General features: G+C 37.5%; 2 protein-coding genes across 2 annotated transcripts in view; one reads left to right on the top strand and one right to left on the bottom strand.

Annotated features, from left to right (window-relative positions):
- The window catches only part of METTL15 (methyltransferase like 15), a 213,452-nt gene extending 203,921 nt beyond the window's left edge, over positions 1-9,531 (bottom strand). The window contains 2 exon segments of the mRNA XM_005654689.3: positions 3,946-4,226; positions 9,388-9,531. Of these exon segments, the coding sequence (XP_005654746.2) occupies positions 3,946-4,226; positions 9,388-9,526 (420 nt within the window). The 5' untranslated portion in view covers positions 9,527-9,531.
- The window catches only part of KIF18A (kinesin family member 18A), an 87,320-nt gene continuing 75,940 nt past the window's right edge, over positions 9,530-20,909 (top strand). Inside the window, exons 1-2 of the mRNA XM_003122903.4 lie at positions 9,530-9,651; positions 18,758-19,128. Of these exons, the coding sequence (XP_003122951.1) occupies positions 18,780-19,128 (349 nt within the window). The 5' untranslated portion in view covers positions 9,530-9,651; positions 18,758-18,779. The remainder of the gene's footprint in view (positions 9,652-18,757; positions 19,129-20,909) is intronic.

The raw sequence follows: 20,909 nt of genomic DNA on the forward strand, positions 1-20,909 counted from the left end.
AATCAAGTAATAATGAAATTAACCTTAAATATCAGAATATCAAAATAGATAACTTATGCTGAATATATAGAAACACAACTTTACAACCTTAGTCTGATATTTTTCATAATCTATTTTGTGTAAGTTAGATACCAGCTCATTTTCTCAGTTCTTGAATCTGTTCCTTTACCAGATTTCTCCAGTTACTTCATTAGACTGGGCTTGCCACACTGAAGCTGGAATCATACAAAAGACTTGAAACCCAGAATTCCAACTGTGTGGGGCAGTGGGTTAAGAATCCAGTTGCAGTAGTTCAGGTGACTGTGGAGGTGTGGGTTTGATCCCATGCCTAGCACAGTAGGTTAAAGGATTTGATATTGCCATAGCTGCAGCATGGGTTGCAGCTGTGGCTTAGATTCCACCCCTGGCCCAGGAACTTCCACATTCCATGGGTGTGACCATTAAAAAAAAGTCTTGAGCCTAAGAAACTACCTCAGTAACCAAGAGACATTCTCTTCATCTGTGCCTCATAGCTGTCCTCCAGTTTACTTTGACTTTTTTTCGTTCCCTTAAAAACCATTACAAACCCAACATGTTATAGTCCTTGTGCTAGGCACTGGCAATATAATGATATAATGGCAGACAAGATAAGTAAGTCCATGACTTCATGGAGGGCAGTCTGTCACAAGAAACATACACCGAACAAATAATTCATTAAAAATTATGTTATTATAAGTGTTAAGAAAATTATGTTAATTCATGAATGTATTAACAGGGAGACTGGCCTCCTCTGGAGACTCAGAAAAAGCTTCCCTGAAAAAGTGAAGTATGACTCAAAACCTGAAGAATGGTTCAGGCAGAGGAAACAGTACTTTTTCAGTTCCAGGCATGTTGGTTCCACCTTTGCTGGAACTTTTTTTTCCAACTTTGCTGTCTTCTGGCATTTTTCTCTAGAATTTTATTGTATCTAAATATCAATAGTGACCCTTCCATCCCCATAATAGTAACAGCTAATGTTTACTGAGTTCATATGACTTGGGAGATATCATTCCAACAATTCACATAAATTGACTCACTTAACCCTCACAGTGACCGCAGGAGATAGATTATACTTTCTCATTTTATAGATGAGGAATCTGAGGTACAGAAATGGTTACTTGTACGAGATTACACAGCTACTGGTACTAGTCCTTGTTTAACCATCATGTCCCTCAAAACTTACCACTCTTACAGAAACCCTAAGACACCATGCTACATTAGCAATACTATTGGGCAAAGAATACCATTCTCCTCTATCCTCCAAACTGCTATCATCTTCAACTAGACAGATTATGTTTATTTCTCCAGATTTCAAAAATTAGGAATAAAAATTTGACTAAGGTAGTCTACTAAAACATCTCCAAGAGCAAGAAAAATGTTTTTAGAGCAAGCAATACTTTTTTATAAAAAAGTTATTCACCCAGAATGTGAAATAATAAAAACTAGGCAAGGAAAAAAGGATTAATTTATTCAATTCCTTCTGTACCTCCCAAGGAAGAGCAAGACAAGAAATTTTTTTCTTTTAATTCAAACTGGAAGATATATTGCATGTATTTGCAAAATTAAGTCAGTAGGTAGTGAATTGGCTATGATGCAGAAGAAACCCAAAAAATTACTTATTTTCTTTAAGTAGGCCTCTTTAGAATATTAATGAAAAGGAAATAATTATTAAATGACCAAAGCCTCACTCAAACCTGCATTTGGATATTTTTTAAAGTTCCTGCTATTATCAAAAGTTTCATTTGTAAATTAATCACTGAAGGTGATATGAAAAACAGTAATTAAGTGGGTGATTGATACAAGTGAAGGTATGACTCATAGTTTGCAAAGGAGAATGATTTGGGGGAAAAGGCTCAGGAAGAAAAGCAGCAACTAATGGATTCTGGAAGAAATGAAGAACTTTTCTGTCCAAGGACTGTCACTAGTTCTTTATTACTTGAAGATTAAGGGAAGAGTGAATAAAGCTGTCTGCCAGACAGCAGAAAAGGTAAGATATAACACTGTCTCTAAGTGTACCTCACATTAAAGTTCTCAGAAATAACATTCATAAAATTAAACTTTCTATAAAAAGTTACTAGAAAACCCAAGTCAAATCAGAACAATGGAGATGTCAAAATAAACCAACATTATACTTGTCAGGAACTTGAAAAGAATGAAACAGCAGGGTAGGTGAGGTTGTAGAATCGTCTAATTTTATTCCACTTGGTTTCTGAAAAAAGGCAGATCCAAAAAACTGAATTACAAGGAGACTTAGTGGGTTTGTTTTTATTTGGTTATTTTTATACTTTATGGGTGAGTGCAAAATAAATATCTGGTTTTTGCTACTAGATTTCAGCAAATTTACAATAAGCATTGGTTTCCGGTTCTAGAAATCAAATTCAAGCTATCAAATTCATTTGTTTTTACTATCTGCCCCTCTCCTCTCATGTATGTCTCAAATATATACTATATATACTATATTATATTATATTATGTCATAATAAATAATCTACGCCAGTCAGATTACTAACCCACTGTCCCAGAGTGGGAATTCCTAGCCTTTTCTTTTTGGATATTATATTACCTAAAATTTTTGTGATCACTTCATAGATTTTAAATATTTTCATATCTAAGACCTCATACAATCCTGTCAGCGACACTATAAAAAAGGCAAGTATGACAGTTAATTTTCTATGTCAGCTGGACCATGGTACCCAGATATTGTCAAATATTATTTTGGATGTTTCTGTGAAGGTATTTTTTAGATAAGATTAACATTTAAATTGCTGGACTGAGTAAAGCAGATTATCCTCCAAAATACAGATGAGCCTCATCCAATTGCTGGAAAACTGTAATAGAATAAACACTGACCTCCCTGGAACGAGCAGGAATTCTGCCAGCCAACTGCCTTTGGACTCAAACTGCAAGTCTTACCTGGGTCTCCAGCCTGCCAGCCTACTATGCAGAATCTGAATTTACCAATCCTCTATAATCATGTGAGTCAATTCTTTAAAATCAGTCAACCTCTATCTCCCCCCACCCCCCCATATCCAATCCCTCCAACCCCAACCCACACACACAACACTTCCTGTTGGTCCTGTTTCTCTGGAGAACTCTGAATAAGAAGCAGGGTAGTTGAAAACTAAGCCTAAGAAAATAGGGAACAAGAATTCAGAACCTCACCTTTGTCTCTGGTCATTCCTGAAGATACTAAAATTCTGAAGAAGCTATACTAGAATTCAGTTTTCATACCCTAATCACTTTGCCAGCATCATGTACTTTTTCCTTTTAAAACTGGTATCTGACAAAACTAATCAACTCTGGAAAACAGTTGGCAGATTCTCAAAAGCTAGAGTTACATGACCCTTCAGTTCTATTCCTAGGTATATGCTTAAGAAAACAGAAAACATGTCCACACAAAAACTTGTACAAGAATGTTCACAGTAGCTTTATTCACAGTAGCCCAAAAGTGGAAACATAAATCTCATCAATTGATGAATGGACAAAAAAAAGGTCATATCCATACAGTAGAACAATTCAGGAATAAAAAGAAATGAAGGGCCATTTCACACAACAACACAGTTAAATCTCGAAACATGCAGAATAAAAGAAGGGAGGCGCAAAAAGGTCACATATTTTATGAATTCATTAATAAGAAATATCCAGATTAGGCAAATCCATACAGACAAAAAAAAAAGAAAAATAGATTAGTGGCTATCAGGGGCAAGGAAAAGGGGGCCAATGGGGAATGAATACTAATGGGTATGGGACTTCCTATAGGAGTGATACAATTTTTCCTGCATTAGATAGTGATGATAATTGTACAATCCTGTGACCATACTAAAAACCATTGAATTGTACACCTTAAAATTGCAAATTAATATTCACTTAATAGTGAACTATATCTCAAAAACAAAGTGTTAGAAAATAAAAAAGTAATCAACTTACCTGACCTTTTTGTGGTGCCAAACAATGAACAACTTCATCCACCATTACTGGAATATGTAATTTAGTCATTGCTTCAGAATCTCTATCTTGAGATCTGCGTAACTCCTGAGCTCCAGTTTGATCTTCTTGCTCCTGGATTTCATTATATCTTTCTGCTGTAGCATGTATTTTTTTTGGCCAGACACCCAAATTAAATACGCCAGATTCCAACCAACATGAAAGAAATTTTTTATAGATTCTACAAAAATATGGGTATCGAAGCATTCTGTAGATCAACAAATCTAGAAAAAAATTTAAAATATCATGATTGTTGGATTTTTTTAAATAATGTTATAATACTTGAGGGAAAGCAAATTAGTATGCAATATTTAACAAGGAAAACAAATGTAAAATTCATCTCAAACAAGTAAAGGTGGCTACCCTCCTTACGCAAAGCTAGGAACCCAAGAGAACCCCAGAAGCTATCTGAAAATATAATTTTTCCTGTGCCCTGATAAGCTCTAAAACCATTACTGTTTTAACCATCAGAGATGTGAAAATTGATTAGTCATCATTTTTCTGAAATATGCTTTTTGAATTTTAATTAAATCTAAAGAATGGGTTCAATACATCAGAACTGTTCATTTGAAAAGGCTATCTAGATGACTCAAGGGATTATAAATATTATTTCATTTTAGGTTCATGTGGTGTTTTATTTCAAGTTCTTCTGATTGTTTTTCTCATGATACTAAATCTTCACCTTCAGTTTAAGAAATTATCCCTGAAAGAAGACTATGCATATACAATAAAAAGAGAAGAAGGTGAAATTCTTCAGTCAATGAAATTCTTATAGATTTGTCATGGATATTTTCTAATGAGATCATCTCACCACGGCCTGTATAAGTGAAACACATTTTAAATTATAAGTTTATAAACACTACTATTCACTTTGGCATACACTATTCACTTTTTATTTTTCCTATCCACTTTTGTTTACTTGTCTGCTCCCTGCTCCCCAAAACAAGCAAATAATTGATACATTCTTTCCCCTTCTCTTAATTGCTTCATTTTATCCTATGAAATGGCACATGGAAGTTCCCAGGCTAGGGGGCCAATCAGAGCTGTAGCCACCGGCCTACGCCAGAGCCACAGCAACACCAGATCCGAGCCGCATCTGTGACCTACACCACAGCTCACGGCAATGCTGGAGACTTAACGCACTGAGCAAGGCCAGGGATCAAACCCGCAACCTCATGGTTCCTAGTTGGATTCGTTAACCACTGAGCCACGATGGGAACTCCCTCATTTTATATAATATCAATAAGATGTAATCTTGAAGATAATATGTCAACTTTTCCAAAGGCATAATTCACAGAATCATGTTGTAAATGTAACACAAAAAAATGTGGCCAAAAAAACAGAAATAAGTGTTTTATGTAAAATTTTGGATATTTGGCAGTAACAAATTAGCCAAATTATAAATTATGCCTTATGTTTTCCAGAAAGTTTACACAAGCCAAACTACAGTGTTTCTAACATATTTCAAAATAAAAGCTAACATTTATTGAGCACTAAGTACTGTTTACTACTCTAAGCACATCATATGTACCAATTCATTCAAACTTTACCCCAACTTTTAGAGGTAGGTACTATCTTACCTCCATTTTATAGATGAGGAAACAGAAATTGACCAAAAGGTCACAGTTGGAGAGCATAAAGCTGAGCTATAACACCAGCTCTCTATCCCCAGAACTTTTTATCTTAATCTATATGCCATAAACACAGCTAATTCAATTAATACATTCATATAATTGAATGATACTTCGATTATATTTACTATGTAGTAGTACCCTATGAATTATATTCTTTTTTTCTTTACGGAGACAGTATCTATTGCTTGGTCCTACTCAACTTGGAAATATATACGTGTATACTGTGTGCTGTATATGTATACTGTGGAGCACCCATCACAGATGCAATATACAGCCCTAAATAGTAGAATCTGGAGTATTTAAACAATATGACCAATAATTTATTTTCCTTTGCCTATACAAGCAAGGAATGTAAACAATCTACACTGTATGTTCAGATTTTGACAATTTTTTTAAAAAGCAAGAAAAAAAATAAAAATCCCACCAATTCCAATATTGGAATCAGAACAGCACAGAAAAAAATTCTTTCATCAGCATTTAATTTTTTCCCTTCTGCATTCTATTTCTTTGCATTTACTAAAATATATTCAAGGTACAAAGCCAGTATATTTATATGCACTAATTGGCTACTAATATGAGTAAACAAGGAGAAAAGACCTCAATAATTAACCTTGATCTTTGGTTGTTTCTTTGAGTATCTCTCTAAAAATGGAAGGGGGCGAGATCTAAAGGGGGTTCCTTTCATTTTCTCTGCAGCCCAATCTACCAGATAACCCAGAGCACTCCTCCGTCTGCTAAGAACCAGCTACCCTAAGTGATTTAAGATAGTTTAAGTTCCCTCTGGTCACAGCAAAGAAGCAGGAAGTCAGGAAACCTAACCTCTAAGCGCCAAGTCTGTGGTTTCCTAGGTAAGCCATTTAACTTTTCTCTGTCAGCAAAATTCAGTTTAAGCTGCTGAGACTACGGCATTAGCCAGGTTACTCTTTTAATTGTGGGAACACAAATGTGAATGACATTTTTGAAAACTACTTCCTCAACGGTGCTGCTAGCAATTACCATCACTGCAGCCAGCTCCCCCTGCAGAGAAAACCCTTTGGAAATTTAATTCATAGGGCCAAAAATCCAACCCAGAGGCTGGCGCCCGAACACAGAGAAAGTGAAAGAGGTCCTAAAGGAAAGGGAAGAATCCATCCTCTTGCTTAAGAATTATACTCTGTGACGAGGGAAACTGGAAACTTCTGAACTCAGGGTGAATGAGTGTTGAGAAAAAGGGGGAGAGCAGGGGCGCGGGTTTCCTCCGTCCTGGGCAAGTCCGGTGACCCTTGGAAGTTTCCCCCAAAGGCGTGGGGCGGCTCCAAAAGAGCTCCCGGGGTCTCGGCCAACTTCTCCTCACCTGAAGCACGATTTCTCAGTTATCCTCTAACTCGGGCCTGCGACGACCACTAAGGAGCCGGAGAATCTGAATTTGCCGCTCGCCTAGGTCCCAGCCCGGGGGGAAACTTGTGAGGACGGACAGATTGGGCCCACGTCCGCCCCAGCAACCGAGGACCGTGTGCCTTTCGTTCCGCTGCTTCCAGTCCCAAGCTGCCAAAGGGTCCTGCAGGCGCTCAGGGTTCCAAATGGTGTTCCTGGGGGAGGGATGGAATGTAGTTCCTACCATTACCAGGTTTAAATCCACTTTTACTTTTCTTTATATATATATATATATATATATATATATAAAATCTCACTGCCACTTCAAATCTCACTTTTACTTTATCCTTCTCTCGACTCTTTTCAGTTTACTATGAACCTATGTAAATTTCCGTGTTTTAAATAACACAGCGGTTAGTTATACAGTAATTTCTAACAAAAGGTGGAACTTTCTGTCTTAGCACTACATGTTTGGAAAGTTTATATTCTTTTCCCTTCATTTTGTTACCAAATACGCTCTAGCCTCTTATCCTTTCTGTTTTAATCCTTAATGTCTTGCCAAACTAAAGAGAAACCAGCTGGCACTTGTAATGGCATTGATTGTAATGTTAAAATTTCTCTGCTTTAACTAAATCTGCAGTTGCTTAAGAATATGGACCTCATCATCTGACCACTGTTTTAACTAGCAAGTGTAGGGCAAAATTTAACATTAAATGTAAAGTAAGCACTTAGCACCTGGAAACACCTGCAAGACTGGTCAGCCTATAATGTGCTTGTCAAAAGAGACACAATTTGAAACACTTCTACTTACTTATTCACTAGCAATCAACGAAATTTTACAAGAAATTGACAAACATGTCTATTTTCAGAATAGATTAAGATAGCATATTGATATCACTTACTCTAGAAAGTATTTCAGAAACAAATGACTCCATTCTGAATTGGCTAGGTTGTACAGTTCAAGAGAAATATTTTCCTTTAGAGATTTTCCGAAAACTCTAGTGTCCCTTCAGTAAAATGGATAGTATCTACATTTCATAGGCTGTTTTGAGAATTAAATAATTAGATTAACATATGTACAATTAAATAAAATGCCCGAGATGTCAAAGGCAGACTATAGAGTACATATTTGAAATAAAATAAAAAGGCTTCTCAATTTTATACAATACCCAGTACCATACAAATCACTATCTCATTAGCTAAGATATATGTAATACAGCCAACAATTAGTAGCTTTGCTGATACTCTATCCACCATTCACAAACAATCATATAACATGCATCATATACAATAGTGCTTCTGATTTTCAATAAGAAAAAATGTCTATAATATGAAGGTTTCACCTATAATACTTTTCATTTAGTATTGTACTATCCAACATACATGGTGATGTTGAATCACTAGAATATAAACTCCAAGAGGGCAGGGATTTTTGACTCAATTGTGTGCTAGTATGTCTTTAAAATCTACAATAATAACTGCTAAATCAACAGATACAACAAGAACATAAAGAACAACAATAAAACTCAGACCATACTATTAAAAATATCCTGAGGAGTTCCCACTGTGGCACAGTGGGTTAAGAATTCGACTGCAGAGGCTCAGATCACTGTGGACACTCAAGTTCTATCCCTGGCCTAATGCAGTGGCTTAAAGTATCCAGCACTGCTGCAGATGTGGAGTAGGTCACAGCTGGGGCTCAAATGCAGTCCCAGACCTGGGAAATTCCATATGCCACGGTTGTGGCCATTAAAAAAATTACACACACACACACACACACACACACCTTGAGAAATAAAAGGTGAATTCTCTTAGAAAATACATTTCCCATTTTTTTCCAGTTTTTTTTTTTTTAAGGTGTGCATTCTAAAATAATACCTACAACCTGGGACTTAAAATCCTACTCCATCCAACAATGAACTAGGCCAATAAATTTAAATGAATTTATTTTGTAACGCCAGCATTAGAAAGAAATGTAAAAAACAGCCATACAACAAATAGTTTCACAGTCAATACTAAGGGGGTAGGCCTGGGCCCTCAAACCAAAAATCCTGAACTTTCAATTAATTGAGACGAATTGACCCCAGTTTGGTCCAAGTGAAAGTGTAAGTCGCCAGAAGAAACAGGTCCCTATACCTTCAGATCCTGGACCTGTTCCTTGAAGACCTCATTTCCGAATAGAGGAAAGGAGAAAATAAACACCCAGAACCCATTTATCCACACCCAACAGGCTCCGCCACTGCCCCTAGGAGAGGGGAACCGCCAACCCCTGCCAATACCCATCTCACTCACACCCAGAACCCTGGGACAGATCGGCCCCGCACCCCGCAGTCGAAAGGCTGCCTGAAGATCCCAGGTGGCTGCCTCCCACCTGCAGCTCCGGTTTAGCCCCGCCCACCTCGGCCAACACCTCCGGAAACTGCTGTTCTCGTTGCCACGGTGACGCGAAGCCAGGCAACTACCCTTCCGCAGCGCCTCTGAGACTCCAGGCGCCAAACTGCCGCGCGCCATCGCGAAGTCTTGCGTGATGACGTCATGAAAACCAGCCAATGAAACGAGGCGCTGAGGAAGCTGGCTTAGGTTTGAATCTCGTGGCTGAGTTTGAAACGCCGGCAGGCGGACCTTGAAGTTAAGTGTCTCCGTAACTTGTCCTGGGCCTGAGGTAAGTGAAAGGCAAGAGGAGAAAAATTCTGGTCTCGGGGAAGATTTTTTGAATGACCTGTCTCTCTGGAAGTGGAGGGGTCCCGAGGCATCAGGGGAAGAGGACCGTGTGGGCTTGTTGACAAACAGGGAAGCGTTAAGTGGGGCGGTGGGGGGAGGGTGGGCCTGGTTAGGGTCCCTGAGGTGAAAGTGAAAGAAGAAACTCGAGAACCCACTAAAATGTGACTGTGCCAGATTGGGAGACCTCGACTGCTTAACAGAAAGGGCAGGGATCTTCTGCTTTAAATTCTGAGGAAGTCGGAAATGTTAAAGGGCATCCTGGCCGCTGTCCCAGACTTTGGCAGAGCACTTTAACTGTCCGGCACCTTACAGTGTAAAGTTTCTTCCGCACTGCAGAGTGTTTTGTTTCAGACACAGATGTAAATGTAACTCAGGGCTTAACTGTCAAATGAGGAGCTTTGGTTCACAAATTTATAAACTTTTTGTCCGGCGAGGTTCTGCTGTTAGCCTGGCCGGGAACCGGCCCTGAGCCCCAGTTGTAGCATCAAGGTAGGACCTGCCAGCACTGCCTAACGGGGTTGCTGAGGATCAGGTGAGCTTCAGAAGGGATTCTGGATGACAGAGTGCTCCGCAAGAGAAAGGGACTTTAAGCACTGAGAATCATTTCTACCTTTTAATCTTAGTTTCTGAGAGACTTGCCTTGAGGAACTCATTAGGTACTCAGTTTCACAGAAGTGAAGACAGTGCTGTTTACTCTGTGAGAAGAGATTATTTGACCAGAATTTAATAATTTAGTTGTACAGTACATATATGGTTTAGGTTACTAACTATTAACAATCAGGTAGAGTGTGTGAGGAATACTACAGATTTTAGTTGGTAGTGTTGTTCCACTACAGTCAGCGCCTCCACCTTGTATTTGGGGAAGTTTCTCCTTGATGCTTAAATCTAAGTAGAAGCATTGGCTTTAACATGAAAGTTATTTCCAGTAAGAGGTTTATGTTGCATAGAGACTATGCATGATAGGGTAGAGGATAGTTCCTGGTCCTTAAAAAAAAAAAAAAAAAAAATGTCTGTTGGATTTGAATCTAATTCAGATATGAATTTGTATTTAAGAAATAATTTATGGAGTTCCCATTGTGGCCCAGCATAAACTAATCTGACTAGCATCCATGAGGATACAGGTTCGATCCTTGGCCTCATTCAGTGGGTTAAGGATCCAGCATTGCCATGGGCTTTGGTATAGGTCTCAGCTGCAGCTTGGATCTGGCATTGCTGCAGAGTAGGCCAGGGATTACAGCTCTGATTCGACCCCTAGCCTGGGAACCTCCATATGCTGCAGGTGCGGCCCTAAAAGACCAAAAAAGAAAAGAAAAAGAAAGAAAGAAAGAAAAGAAATAATTGATAACTCTGTCATACCACCTTCGAGAAAAGTCATACATTTCTGTTCCATTGTTTAAAAGCCTTCTGTTCTGATTCTAATAGAGCATTGATAGTTATTAAGAACATGGACTTTGAATTTGAACCTGGATCCACATTCTGGCTTTTCTTGCTATGACATCTTGAAAAAATTCTTTATACTAAAGCCAAGTCTCTGTTTTTTGTATAATGGAGACAATAATAGAGTCTACTTTATATGATTTTAAGGTTTGAATGAAATGATAAATGTCACCTGTTTACCATAATGCCTGGAATAGAGAGTGTGCCCAAATGATAATGGTTGTTTATTATTACTAGTTATCGCCATACCATTCTAATCCAAGAGTTCTCAATTAATGGTATAAACATGGTTGCTGAGAATAGATACTTTGTGATACTTAACAAGCACAGAGAAATCATGAACTTTCAGTTTTATTACCATTCATTCTATCAAAAATAGGCAATTGTTTTAACTTCTATCAGAAAATGTCTGCGGGTTATGTATTTACATCACGGAGAGTGTTGACTAAATTCTTGAGCTTTAGATTCAATCAGTCTGAGTTCAAATCCCATGTCTTGTGCTTCCATTGTGTGACTATAGCCAGTTAACTTGTTCTCTCTGTACTACTGTGTCTCTCTCTATAAAATAGCTATGATAATAATGCTAGTATCATAGGATTGTTACAGGGATTAAATGAGAAGTGTGTAAATTGCTTGGCACGTTTCTATTTGTAGAATAAGAGCATAATTGCAAGAATTACATAATTATTACCAAATGAAAGCTTGTATTTAAAGTAAATTTTAATCTTTTTTTTGTTTTGCCTTTTTCGTGTGTCTTTTTTTTTTTTAGGGCCATGCCCTCGGCATATGGAGGTTCCCAGGCTAGGGGTTGAATCAGAGCTGTAGCTGCTAGCCTAAACCAGAGCCACAGCAATGCAGGATCTGAACCACATCTGCAACCTACTCCACAGTTCACAATGACCCCAGATCCTTAACTCACTGAGGGAGGCCGGGGGATTGAACCTGTCTCCTCATGGATACTAGTCAGATTCGCTTCTGCTGAGCCATGATGGGAACTCCCTTTTTGTTTTGCTTTTGAAATAAAAATACCGAGACTTGTTTAAAATCCAAACAAGTATAAAAAGTATGCAGTAGAAAGTAAGCCTGCCTGTCACCCAGACCTTCTTATTTTCCCACCATTAAGCAACTGTTGTTACTAATTTCTTGTATTCTCTTCCTGAGAGAGCCCATACATGTATAAATATGTAAGTATCTTTTGGAAATATGAGTGGTTGAATGCCACATTCACTATTCTGCTCTTGTTTTTTGTGCACATGTCTTGAAAATCTGCATTAGTTCATTCATTCAATTTTTCAACATATATGTAATAAATCCTGAATATTTGACAAACTGTTCTAGGTTCTGGGGTATAGATGAAGTCCATACTCTGACAGTGCTTACTTTTTAGAAGGGAAATAATCAACAAATATGTAAACAAAATGTGTATTTTCCAATTAGTCTAGGTTTTAGGAAGAAAAATAAAGCAGGTAAAGGATTGGAAAGTCAAGGACAGGGTGACACTGTTTTGAATGGAATCTATAGGGAAAGCCTCCATGAAGTGACATTTGAACAGAGACCTGAATGATAAATTGAAGGATTAAGATTTGCAAAATCTGAAGGTAAAGTCTTCCAGGCAAAGAGAAGAGAAAGTACAAAGGCTATGAGACCAGAAATGAGACTGAGTGTCTAAAGAATACTAAGAAGGGCAGTGTGACTGAAACAGAATAATCAAAAAGGAGATGGAGAGGTAGACAGAGGCCAGATATAAAGCCTACAGGACATAGTAAGGAGTTTGTACTTTATTTTTATGCTGGGAACTCTCATTGGAGAGTTTAGAGCAGGAGAACAACATGAGGTGCATAACATGATCTGATTTCTTTTAAAGATGGTATCACTACATGCAATCAATGAATTAAATAAAATTATTATTATACTTTCATATAATCTTTGATTTAATTGGCTTAAATTTTATCTAAGGTAAACAATAGCTAACTTTCAGCTATTGAAAAGAATTTAACACCTCTTCATTAAACATAACAGAAGAATTAGCTTGTCTATTTAAGTCAGTCTCCCAGAAAATTGAATGTTACCCTTAAGTGATAATGTAATGATTAACATAGGAGTTCCCATCGTGGCTCAGAGGTTAACGAATCCAACTAGGAACCATGAGGTTATGTGTTCGATCCCTGGCCTTGCTCAGTGGGTTAAAGATCCGGCATTGCCATGAGCTGTGGTGTAGGTTGCAGATGTGTCTCAGATCCTGCATTGCTGTGGCTCTGGCGTAGGCCAGCGGCTACAGCTCTGATTAGACACCTAGCCTGGGAACCTCCATATGCCACAGGAGTGGCCCGAGAAATGGCAAAAAGACAAAAAACAAAAGAAAACATAAAACATGATCTTGTTTTCCTAATTTTTATAAATAAATTGAGTACATTATTTAACAGTTTTTGATGGCTTAGCATCCTCATTGTATTTTCCTGTTATTGCCAACCATTGTACTCTACTGTGATATGCTGTATCTCTTAGAGAAATGTATTGCATGCTTGCTTCTACTCTGAATGGATAAATTGCTTTCTTGCATATCTTTCTTCCATATCTACTTTTTATAACTTACTAATTAATTTATTCATTAATCAAATATTTGAGAACTTACTGGGCACACTACAAGAGATTAGGGATATAAAGGTCCAAACATAGTTCTATTAGTTGTTAGTTCTTGTCACTTTACAGTATACTTTTCTAATCATATGCAATAATCTTAAAATTTAGAGCTAGAAAAAGACTTAAATATCATGTAGTCCAACTGTATCATTTTATAGATTAGCTACTAAAGCCCTTTCATTACTCTTTCTTTCATACACTACCAGCTCTAGATTAGACAAATACCTTTCTATTATAAGGAAGATGGTGTTGGAAGTGTTTATCCTTAATGTCTTAGTCCCACCAATGAAATCCTACAAGCTTGCTTTCTTTTTTTTTTTTTTTTTTTTTTATTTTCCCACTGTACAGCAAGGGGTCAGGTTATCCTTACATGTTTGCTTTCTTGATTCTATTCAACAAATACCACTTAAGAGTAATAAAGACAGTATTGATCAGACTGTAATATTATCTTCTGAATGGTCATCTGGAAAGAATTTTTGAATCAACACATTATTGCACAGATTAAAAATATTTAGGCTTTTCTTTTGCCACTTCTTAGTAAAAATTAAAAATGGTCAAGGAACATGCATTCTGTGTGCCTTACTGAGAATCAACTATATGTCCATCTCTTTTACTTGGCCATGTTAGAAAAGAAAGCAGTCATCATATTTTAATGTAGGAACAACTTTATTAATCCCTGAAGACATTGGCATATTTGAATAATGCTGAACATAATTTTTATAGTTAGTAGTTCCCAATTCAAAATCAAATCTAAGCTCTATAGATTATAACCTTGCATTCAAATCGGGACCTGCCCTGCCTTAACCCAGTTTAATCTTTTTAATGCAACCTCTCCTTTCCCTTTTGTTCTCTCCAGCTGCAGTCGGGACTGAACAAAGCTAAATTGAGCATCTCTTTAGATGCCATGGATAGAATTACAATCAGCCAAAACTAAACAGTTAAACAAAAATGAGGTTTAAGCAAACTGACCATGCAGCTAGTTATGCCCTCTGCACAAGCTGTTTCCTACCACAGGCTTTTGGAGTTGCTGCCTGAAATATTCTTGCCCTGGAGAGCTACTTACTTGCTTACTCCCTCACTAAAGTCTCTGTAAAGTTACCCCACTAGACAAGCTTTGCTCAACTGCTACATCTAAAATAGGAGCCCACCATACACTTCTGATCCTCTTTATCCCAGAACTCAGAGAAAAATGCCTAGAACATAAAAGGTAGTCAATAAGTATTTATTGAATGCATAACTAGTTTTCTTTCTTGAAATGCTTTTTTTAACCTGGTTAATAACTATCCATCCTTCAGCTCTCAGCTCCAGTCATTCTTCTAGGAAGCTTTGTAACTATATCAATCTCCCATTATAGTCTTACATAGCACTATTGACCTTTACCTTATGGCACTTGCCATAGTTATGCCTTTGCATATATGTGTCATTATTTTATCAAAGTCTGTTTCCCTCACTACACTGTATGTAATAATAATAATAATAGCAGTAGTAGCAAATATTTGTTGTTTGTTTTTTTTGTTTGTTTTTTTCTTTTCAGGGCCACACCTGCAGCATATAGAATTTTCCAGGCTAGGGGTCAAGTGGGAGCTGCAGCTACCGGCATACGCCACAGCCACAGCAACACAGAATCCGAGCTATGTCTACAACTTACACCACAGCCCACAGACATGCTGGATCCTTAATCCATGAACAAGGCCAGGGATGGAATCCGAATCCTCCTGCATACTTGTCAGGTTCATTTCACTGAGCCACAATGGGAATTTCTATATATATTTTTTAACCATTTCATCATTGAAAAAAAAAAAAAGTGTATCAGTTAAAGTCAAAGCATTGTTTAACATTTCTAAAAGCTCTTAGAAATGTGTATGGAAGTTAGTTTTTGATATCACAAGGAATGTGAGACTCTACTAGCCTTTAATAGACAGGGGTTAGAAATGCTAAACATTCTCTAATACATGGGACAGTTACAAATAGGAAGAATTGCACCAGGTCATAGTCCACTGGGAAACACTAAAAAGATAGGCCAGCGTCTTTGGGAAGAAGAAGCAGGAATGGGGCAAATGGGAAGAGAGTTGGCATTTATTGAATACCTTAATACATTATCTCTTAGCCTTCACAGCAGCTCTGAGGTATTATCTCTTTTATACAAATGAGAAACCTGAGCCTGAGTAAGGCTAAATAACTTGTCCAAGGTGATAGAAGTGAGGAATTGGTGCTTTGTAGGACTTAGCTAGGCAAAAGTTCAAGGATGAAGAAAGAGCAGAGTAGTAATTCACCTGGGACCTGACTGTTAGAATCCAAATGATCATCCTTACCTCTTTGATGTTCTATTTTAGGGGAAGGACAGAGTCCTAAAAAGGGAATGCTGTGTCTAGTGTCTTCTGCTTTTAGGTCTTATTTGAATTCTTTCCAAAAGTATATGATTTTAATAACAGCTTTATTGTTGCTGTTATTGTTTCCACTTTAAAAAATAAACAAAGTATCTTATTTTAGCCCTTTCTCCCTCTACCCACACCACTTCTTTGCTTACTTTTGGGGTAGTACTTCCTATATTTCTATATTTGCTGTCTGAGTCTTCTATTCAGGTCTTTGTCCTACCATTCCCCCCCAAATTCCTCTTATTTGCCTCTATGTTGCCAAATCCCCTGATTACTTCTTAGTAAGTATTTAACCTCTTAGCAGTATTTAGCACAATTGATCATTCTCTCCTGATTTAAAAGTTCCCCTAAATCTTAATGCCATGTTAAGCTTTAAAAACTTTGAAAATCTTCAAATGGCATTAAGACTCTGAGGAAAGCCTGTACCTTCTTAACTTCCTGCCGCCTTGACATTTCTGCCTGGTTATCTATTAAAATTCTCAAATTTAAGATATCTGGAATGAACTCCTCATTTTCTTCCCCCCAAAACCTTCTCTGCCCTCAATTATTTCCATCTCAGTTGATGGCTACTCTCTTCTTCCAACACTCAGACCAAGAAATTTGGAGTTATTCTTGAATCCTTTATTTCTCTCATTCCCCACATCCGTCTATGAGGAAATTCTTTTGTCTTTACCTTCAGGATATATCCAGACTCTGACCAACACCCTGTTCTAATTTGGCAGCATCATCTCTTGTCTACACTACTTCGGTGGCTTTCTTTCCTAAAGTATTTCACCAAGGAAAATGATCACATTATATCACCATACAAAAAAAGCACAGAAACTTGATAAGTCTCTGAAATATTAGTCAGAACCTTGGCTTCCATTTTAACTCAAACTTTATAGCCTAACCACATGTAATCACACCTAGGCTACTCTAAAACCTAGCTTTGATTCTCACAAGGACTCTGGTATACTTTTAGTTTGGGTCATGAGAATGGACAGGAAATGATCTCTCAGAATCAGAAATAAGGTAATGAAGGGTTTGGCTTACAAACTTTTTTTGGTTTTGTTTTGTTTTGTTTTTTGTTTTTTAGGCCTGCACCCACGGCACATGGAATTTCCCAGGCTAGGGGTCAAATCAGAGCATAGCTGCTGGCCTATACCACAGCCACAGTAACTCTGGATCTGAGCCACCTCTGTGACCTATGCCACAGCTCACGGCAACACTGGATCCCCGACATACTGAGCAAGGCCAGGGATAGAACCTGCATCCTCATCGATACTAGTTGGATTTGTTTCTGCTGCAAGCCTCCTGGCAGTGAAAATTGACACAATCAGGCTTGTCTCTGTCTATATCTCAGAGACCTGTAAGGTTAAAAATAGTTCCAGGGATGAATCAGTTAACTATCACAGGTATAAAGGTGACCAGAGATGGTATATTCCTCCACTGTGTATTGAGAGATCGTAATCTCTGAATATAGATTCTAGTCTCTATAATATTGCAAGTTTAAGGTACATCAGCAATATCAGGTTCAAAAATTATGGTCTTACTATATGACTACTTCGCATAAAAACAAAAGTAAAGATAAACTAATAAAGATCAACAATTTGGAAACGTCAGATATCAAGAAAATAATCTAGAACCTAAAAGTTAAGACCAAGGTGGAGGGTGAAAAACACCTTTTAGTATTCACTTATTTATCTATCAAGTATTTATAATGTCTACCATGTGCCAGGCATTGCTTTAGGCTTGGAGCATATTAATAAGCAAAACAGATTTAAATAAAAAATACATGCCCTTACTTGCCAGTTCAATGCCTGGCCCGGTGCAGTGGTTAAGGAACCTGCATTGCCACAGTAGTGGCATGGGTCTCAGATGTGGCTCAAACTGGATCCCTGGCCAAGGAATCCAGGTGCCATGGCCAAAACAAAACCTTGCCCTTATAGTTTAACTAGAAGAGAGAAAATAAACAACAAACAAGGTATAAAAATATATGTATTTTTATACCCATATGCCCTGGGTGTGGCCAAAACAAAACCTTGCCCTTATAGTTTAATTTGAAGAGAGAAAATAAACAACAAACAAGGTATAAAAATATATATATTCTATTAAGAGGTGGTAAGTATTGGGGGAAAAAATAGAGCAGTATAAGGGTGATTAAGAATTGGGTTTCCAATTTTAATAAGGGCAGGCAGAAGAGCAGCATTTGAGCAAGGACTTGAAAGAGATGAGGGAGTTAGTCATGTAGATACTGAGGAAAGCACCTTAAAATGGAAAGAATGGCTAGTGGAAAGATCATAATTGGGACACTTGGTGTGTTAGCTGGAATGCAGTGAGCAAAGGAGAATGCAATAAGATGTAAGATAAAAATGTAGGCCATTAAAAGAACTTCAGTTCTGAATAAGATAAAGAACCATTGGAAGGTTTCGAACCAAGGAGTGAAATACACACACACACACACACACACACACACACACGTAAATTTTTTTTTCCTCCCCAGAAACATTTACCAGATGAGTAGAACAGAATTAACCACTTTCTTTTTTTAATGAATGCTACATGCTGGTCATTTTGCATATAAGGAAAATTAATATTAATACTTTTTAATTTCAGAGAACTGTTCAGGCACACATAAATGGAGGAATCAAGATCATCAACAAAGTCTGTCACTGAGGAAGACCTATGTCACCATATGAAAGTAGTTGTTCGTGTGCGTCCTGAAAACATGAAAGAAAAAGCGGCTGGATTCCATAAAGTGGTCCATGTTGTGGATAAGCATATTCTAGTTTTTGATCCCAAGCAAGAAGAAATCAGTTTTTTCCATGGAAAGAAAACTATAAATCGAGATATTACAAAGAGACAAAATAAGGATATTAAATTTGTGTTTGATGCTGTTTTTAATGAAACTTCAACTCAATTAGAAGTTTTCGAACACACTACTAAGCCAATTATTCGTAGTTTTCTGAATGGATATAATTGCACAGGTAATTGTTTCAGTTGGAATTTAATGTTTCCATCTGATTTCAGTTTTACATTAGGAGAGACATCTACTTGACTCTTCTATGTATAATACACTTTAAGGTGCTTGTTTGCTAAAAATTCATAAGTTCAGTAGACTTTCATTATAAATGTAGATTTTCTTTGAAATCTAATCTTCATATATAACATATCATTTGTAAAACTTCCCTTTCCTGGATCTTGCTTTGGTTTCTATAGATGTTCATCCTGTCACTTGCTTATGTTCTTTTTGTTTTTATTTGTTTGTTTTTTGTTTTTGTTTTTAATGGCCACACCCATGGCATATAGAAGTTCCCAGGCCAGGGATTAAATCTGAGCCACAGACCTATACCAAACCTGCAACACCACCAGATCCTTTAACCCATTGCACCAGGCTGGGATTGAACCCATGCCTCCCCAGTGACGTGATCCTCTGCAGTCAGATTCTTAACCTATTGTGCCACGGCAAGAACTCCTCAATTTCTTATATTTTAAAACCATGTGCTTCTTGTAATTGATGTCAGATTTCTCACATTTTGTATTCATAAAAATATTCCCAATGCTTACCTATGCAGCTATCTATCCCTAAGGAATAATGGGACATTTCTGAGCACTTAGCAATTTCTTGATAGCATCATTTTTTTCTTTATAGTACCTTGAAATAAAAATGTTAAAAACCCATTTTAATTGAGTATCATGTGCTGTTTTAGCATATCTTCAGCCCCAAAAGCATCTCTAATTCTCTGGATAGACCTATAATAATTTGCCTTTCAAAACGGCTGTGTTGATTTCCTAGAAAGAGAGATCTCCAAAAGGTCAGTTAATTGAATCCTTACTAGGTACTGCACACCAATATTAATATCTTATTTTTTAATTACCACAAATTACAGCATTTTCTTTAAGATATCCCCAAACTGTAACATGTTTCACTGTCTTTCACTAACTCATTGACTTTATTATAGAAGGCTTACCCTTTAGGTCAAACAAGAATGGAATGTGGTTTATTGATTAGATCTGCTTTGATTCTCATTCTCATTCTCAGATATTCTTTTCCTCATTCATGAAACTCCATGTTGTCTCTTGAGATTTAAAAAATTTTCCTAGAAGCTAAATGAAAAAATCTCTACTGAAGTAATACTGAATCTTTGGTTTCTTCTTGGTTTTACTTCATATTCTTTTTTTTCCCCTTTTTTCTTTCTTTTTTTTTTTTTTTTAGGGTCACACCTGCAGCATATGAAAGTTCCTGGGCTAGGGGTCGAATCAGAGCTGCAGCTGCTGGCCTGCACTACAGCCACAGTAACACCGAATCCAAGCCTCATCTGCAACTTACACTGCTGCAGCTTGCAGCAACACCAGATCCTTAACCCACTGAGCAGGGGCAGGGATCGAACCCATGTCGTCATGGATACTAGTCAGGTTCTTAACCCACTGAGCCACAATGGGAACCCAATACTTTCCTTTTTTTTTTGTCTTTTTAGGGCCGCAACCATGGCATTTGGAGCTTCCCAGTCTAGAGCTGAATCAGAGCTACAGCTGCTGGCCTATACCACAGCCATAGGAATGCCAGATCCAAGCTATGTCTGCCACCTATACCACCGCTCATGGCGACGCAGGATCCTTAACCCAATGAGTAAGGCCAGGGATTGAACCCACATCCTAATGGATACTAGTCATGTTCATTAACCACTGAGACATGACTGGAACTCCCATTACTTCATATTCTTATCCAACTATCTTAAGACTTCTTGATGTACTACTGGCTTACATA

Source organism: Sus scrofa, chromosome 2 (genome assembly GCF_000003025.6).
Source record: "Sus scrofa isolate TJ Tabasco breed Duroc chromosome 2, Sscrofa11.1, whole genome shotgun sequence".
NCBI classification, from domain to species: domain Eukaryota; kingdom Metazoa; phylum Chordata; class Mammalia; order Artiodactyla; family Suidae; genus Sus; species Sus scrofa.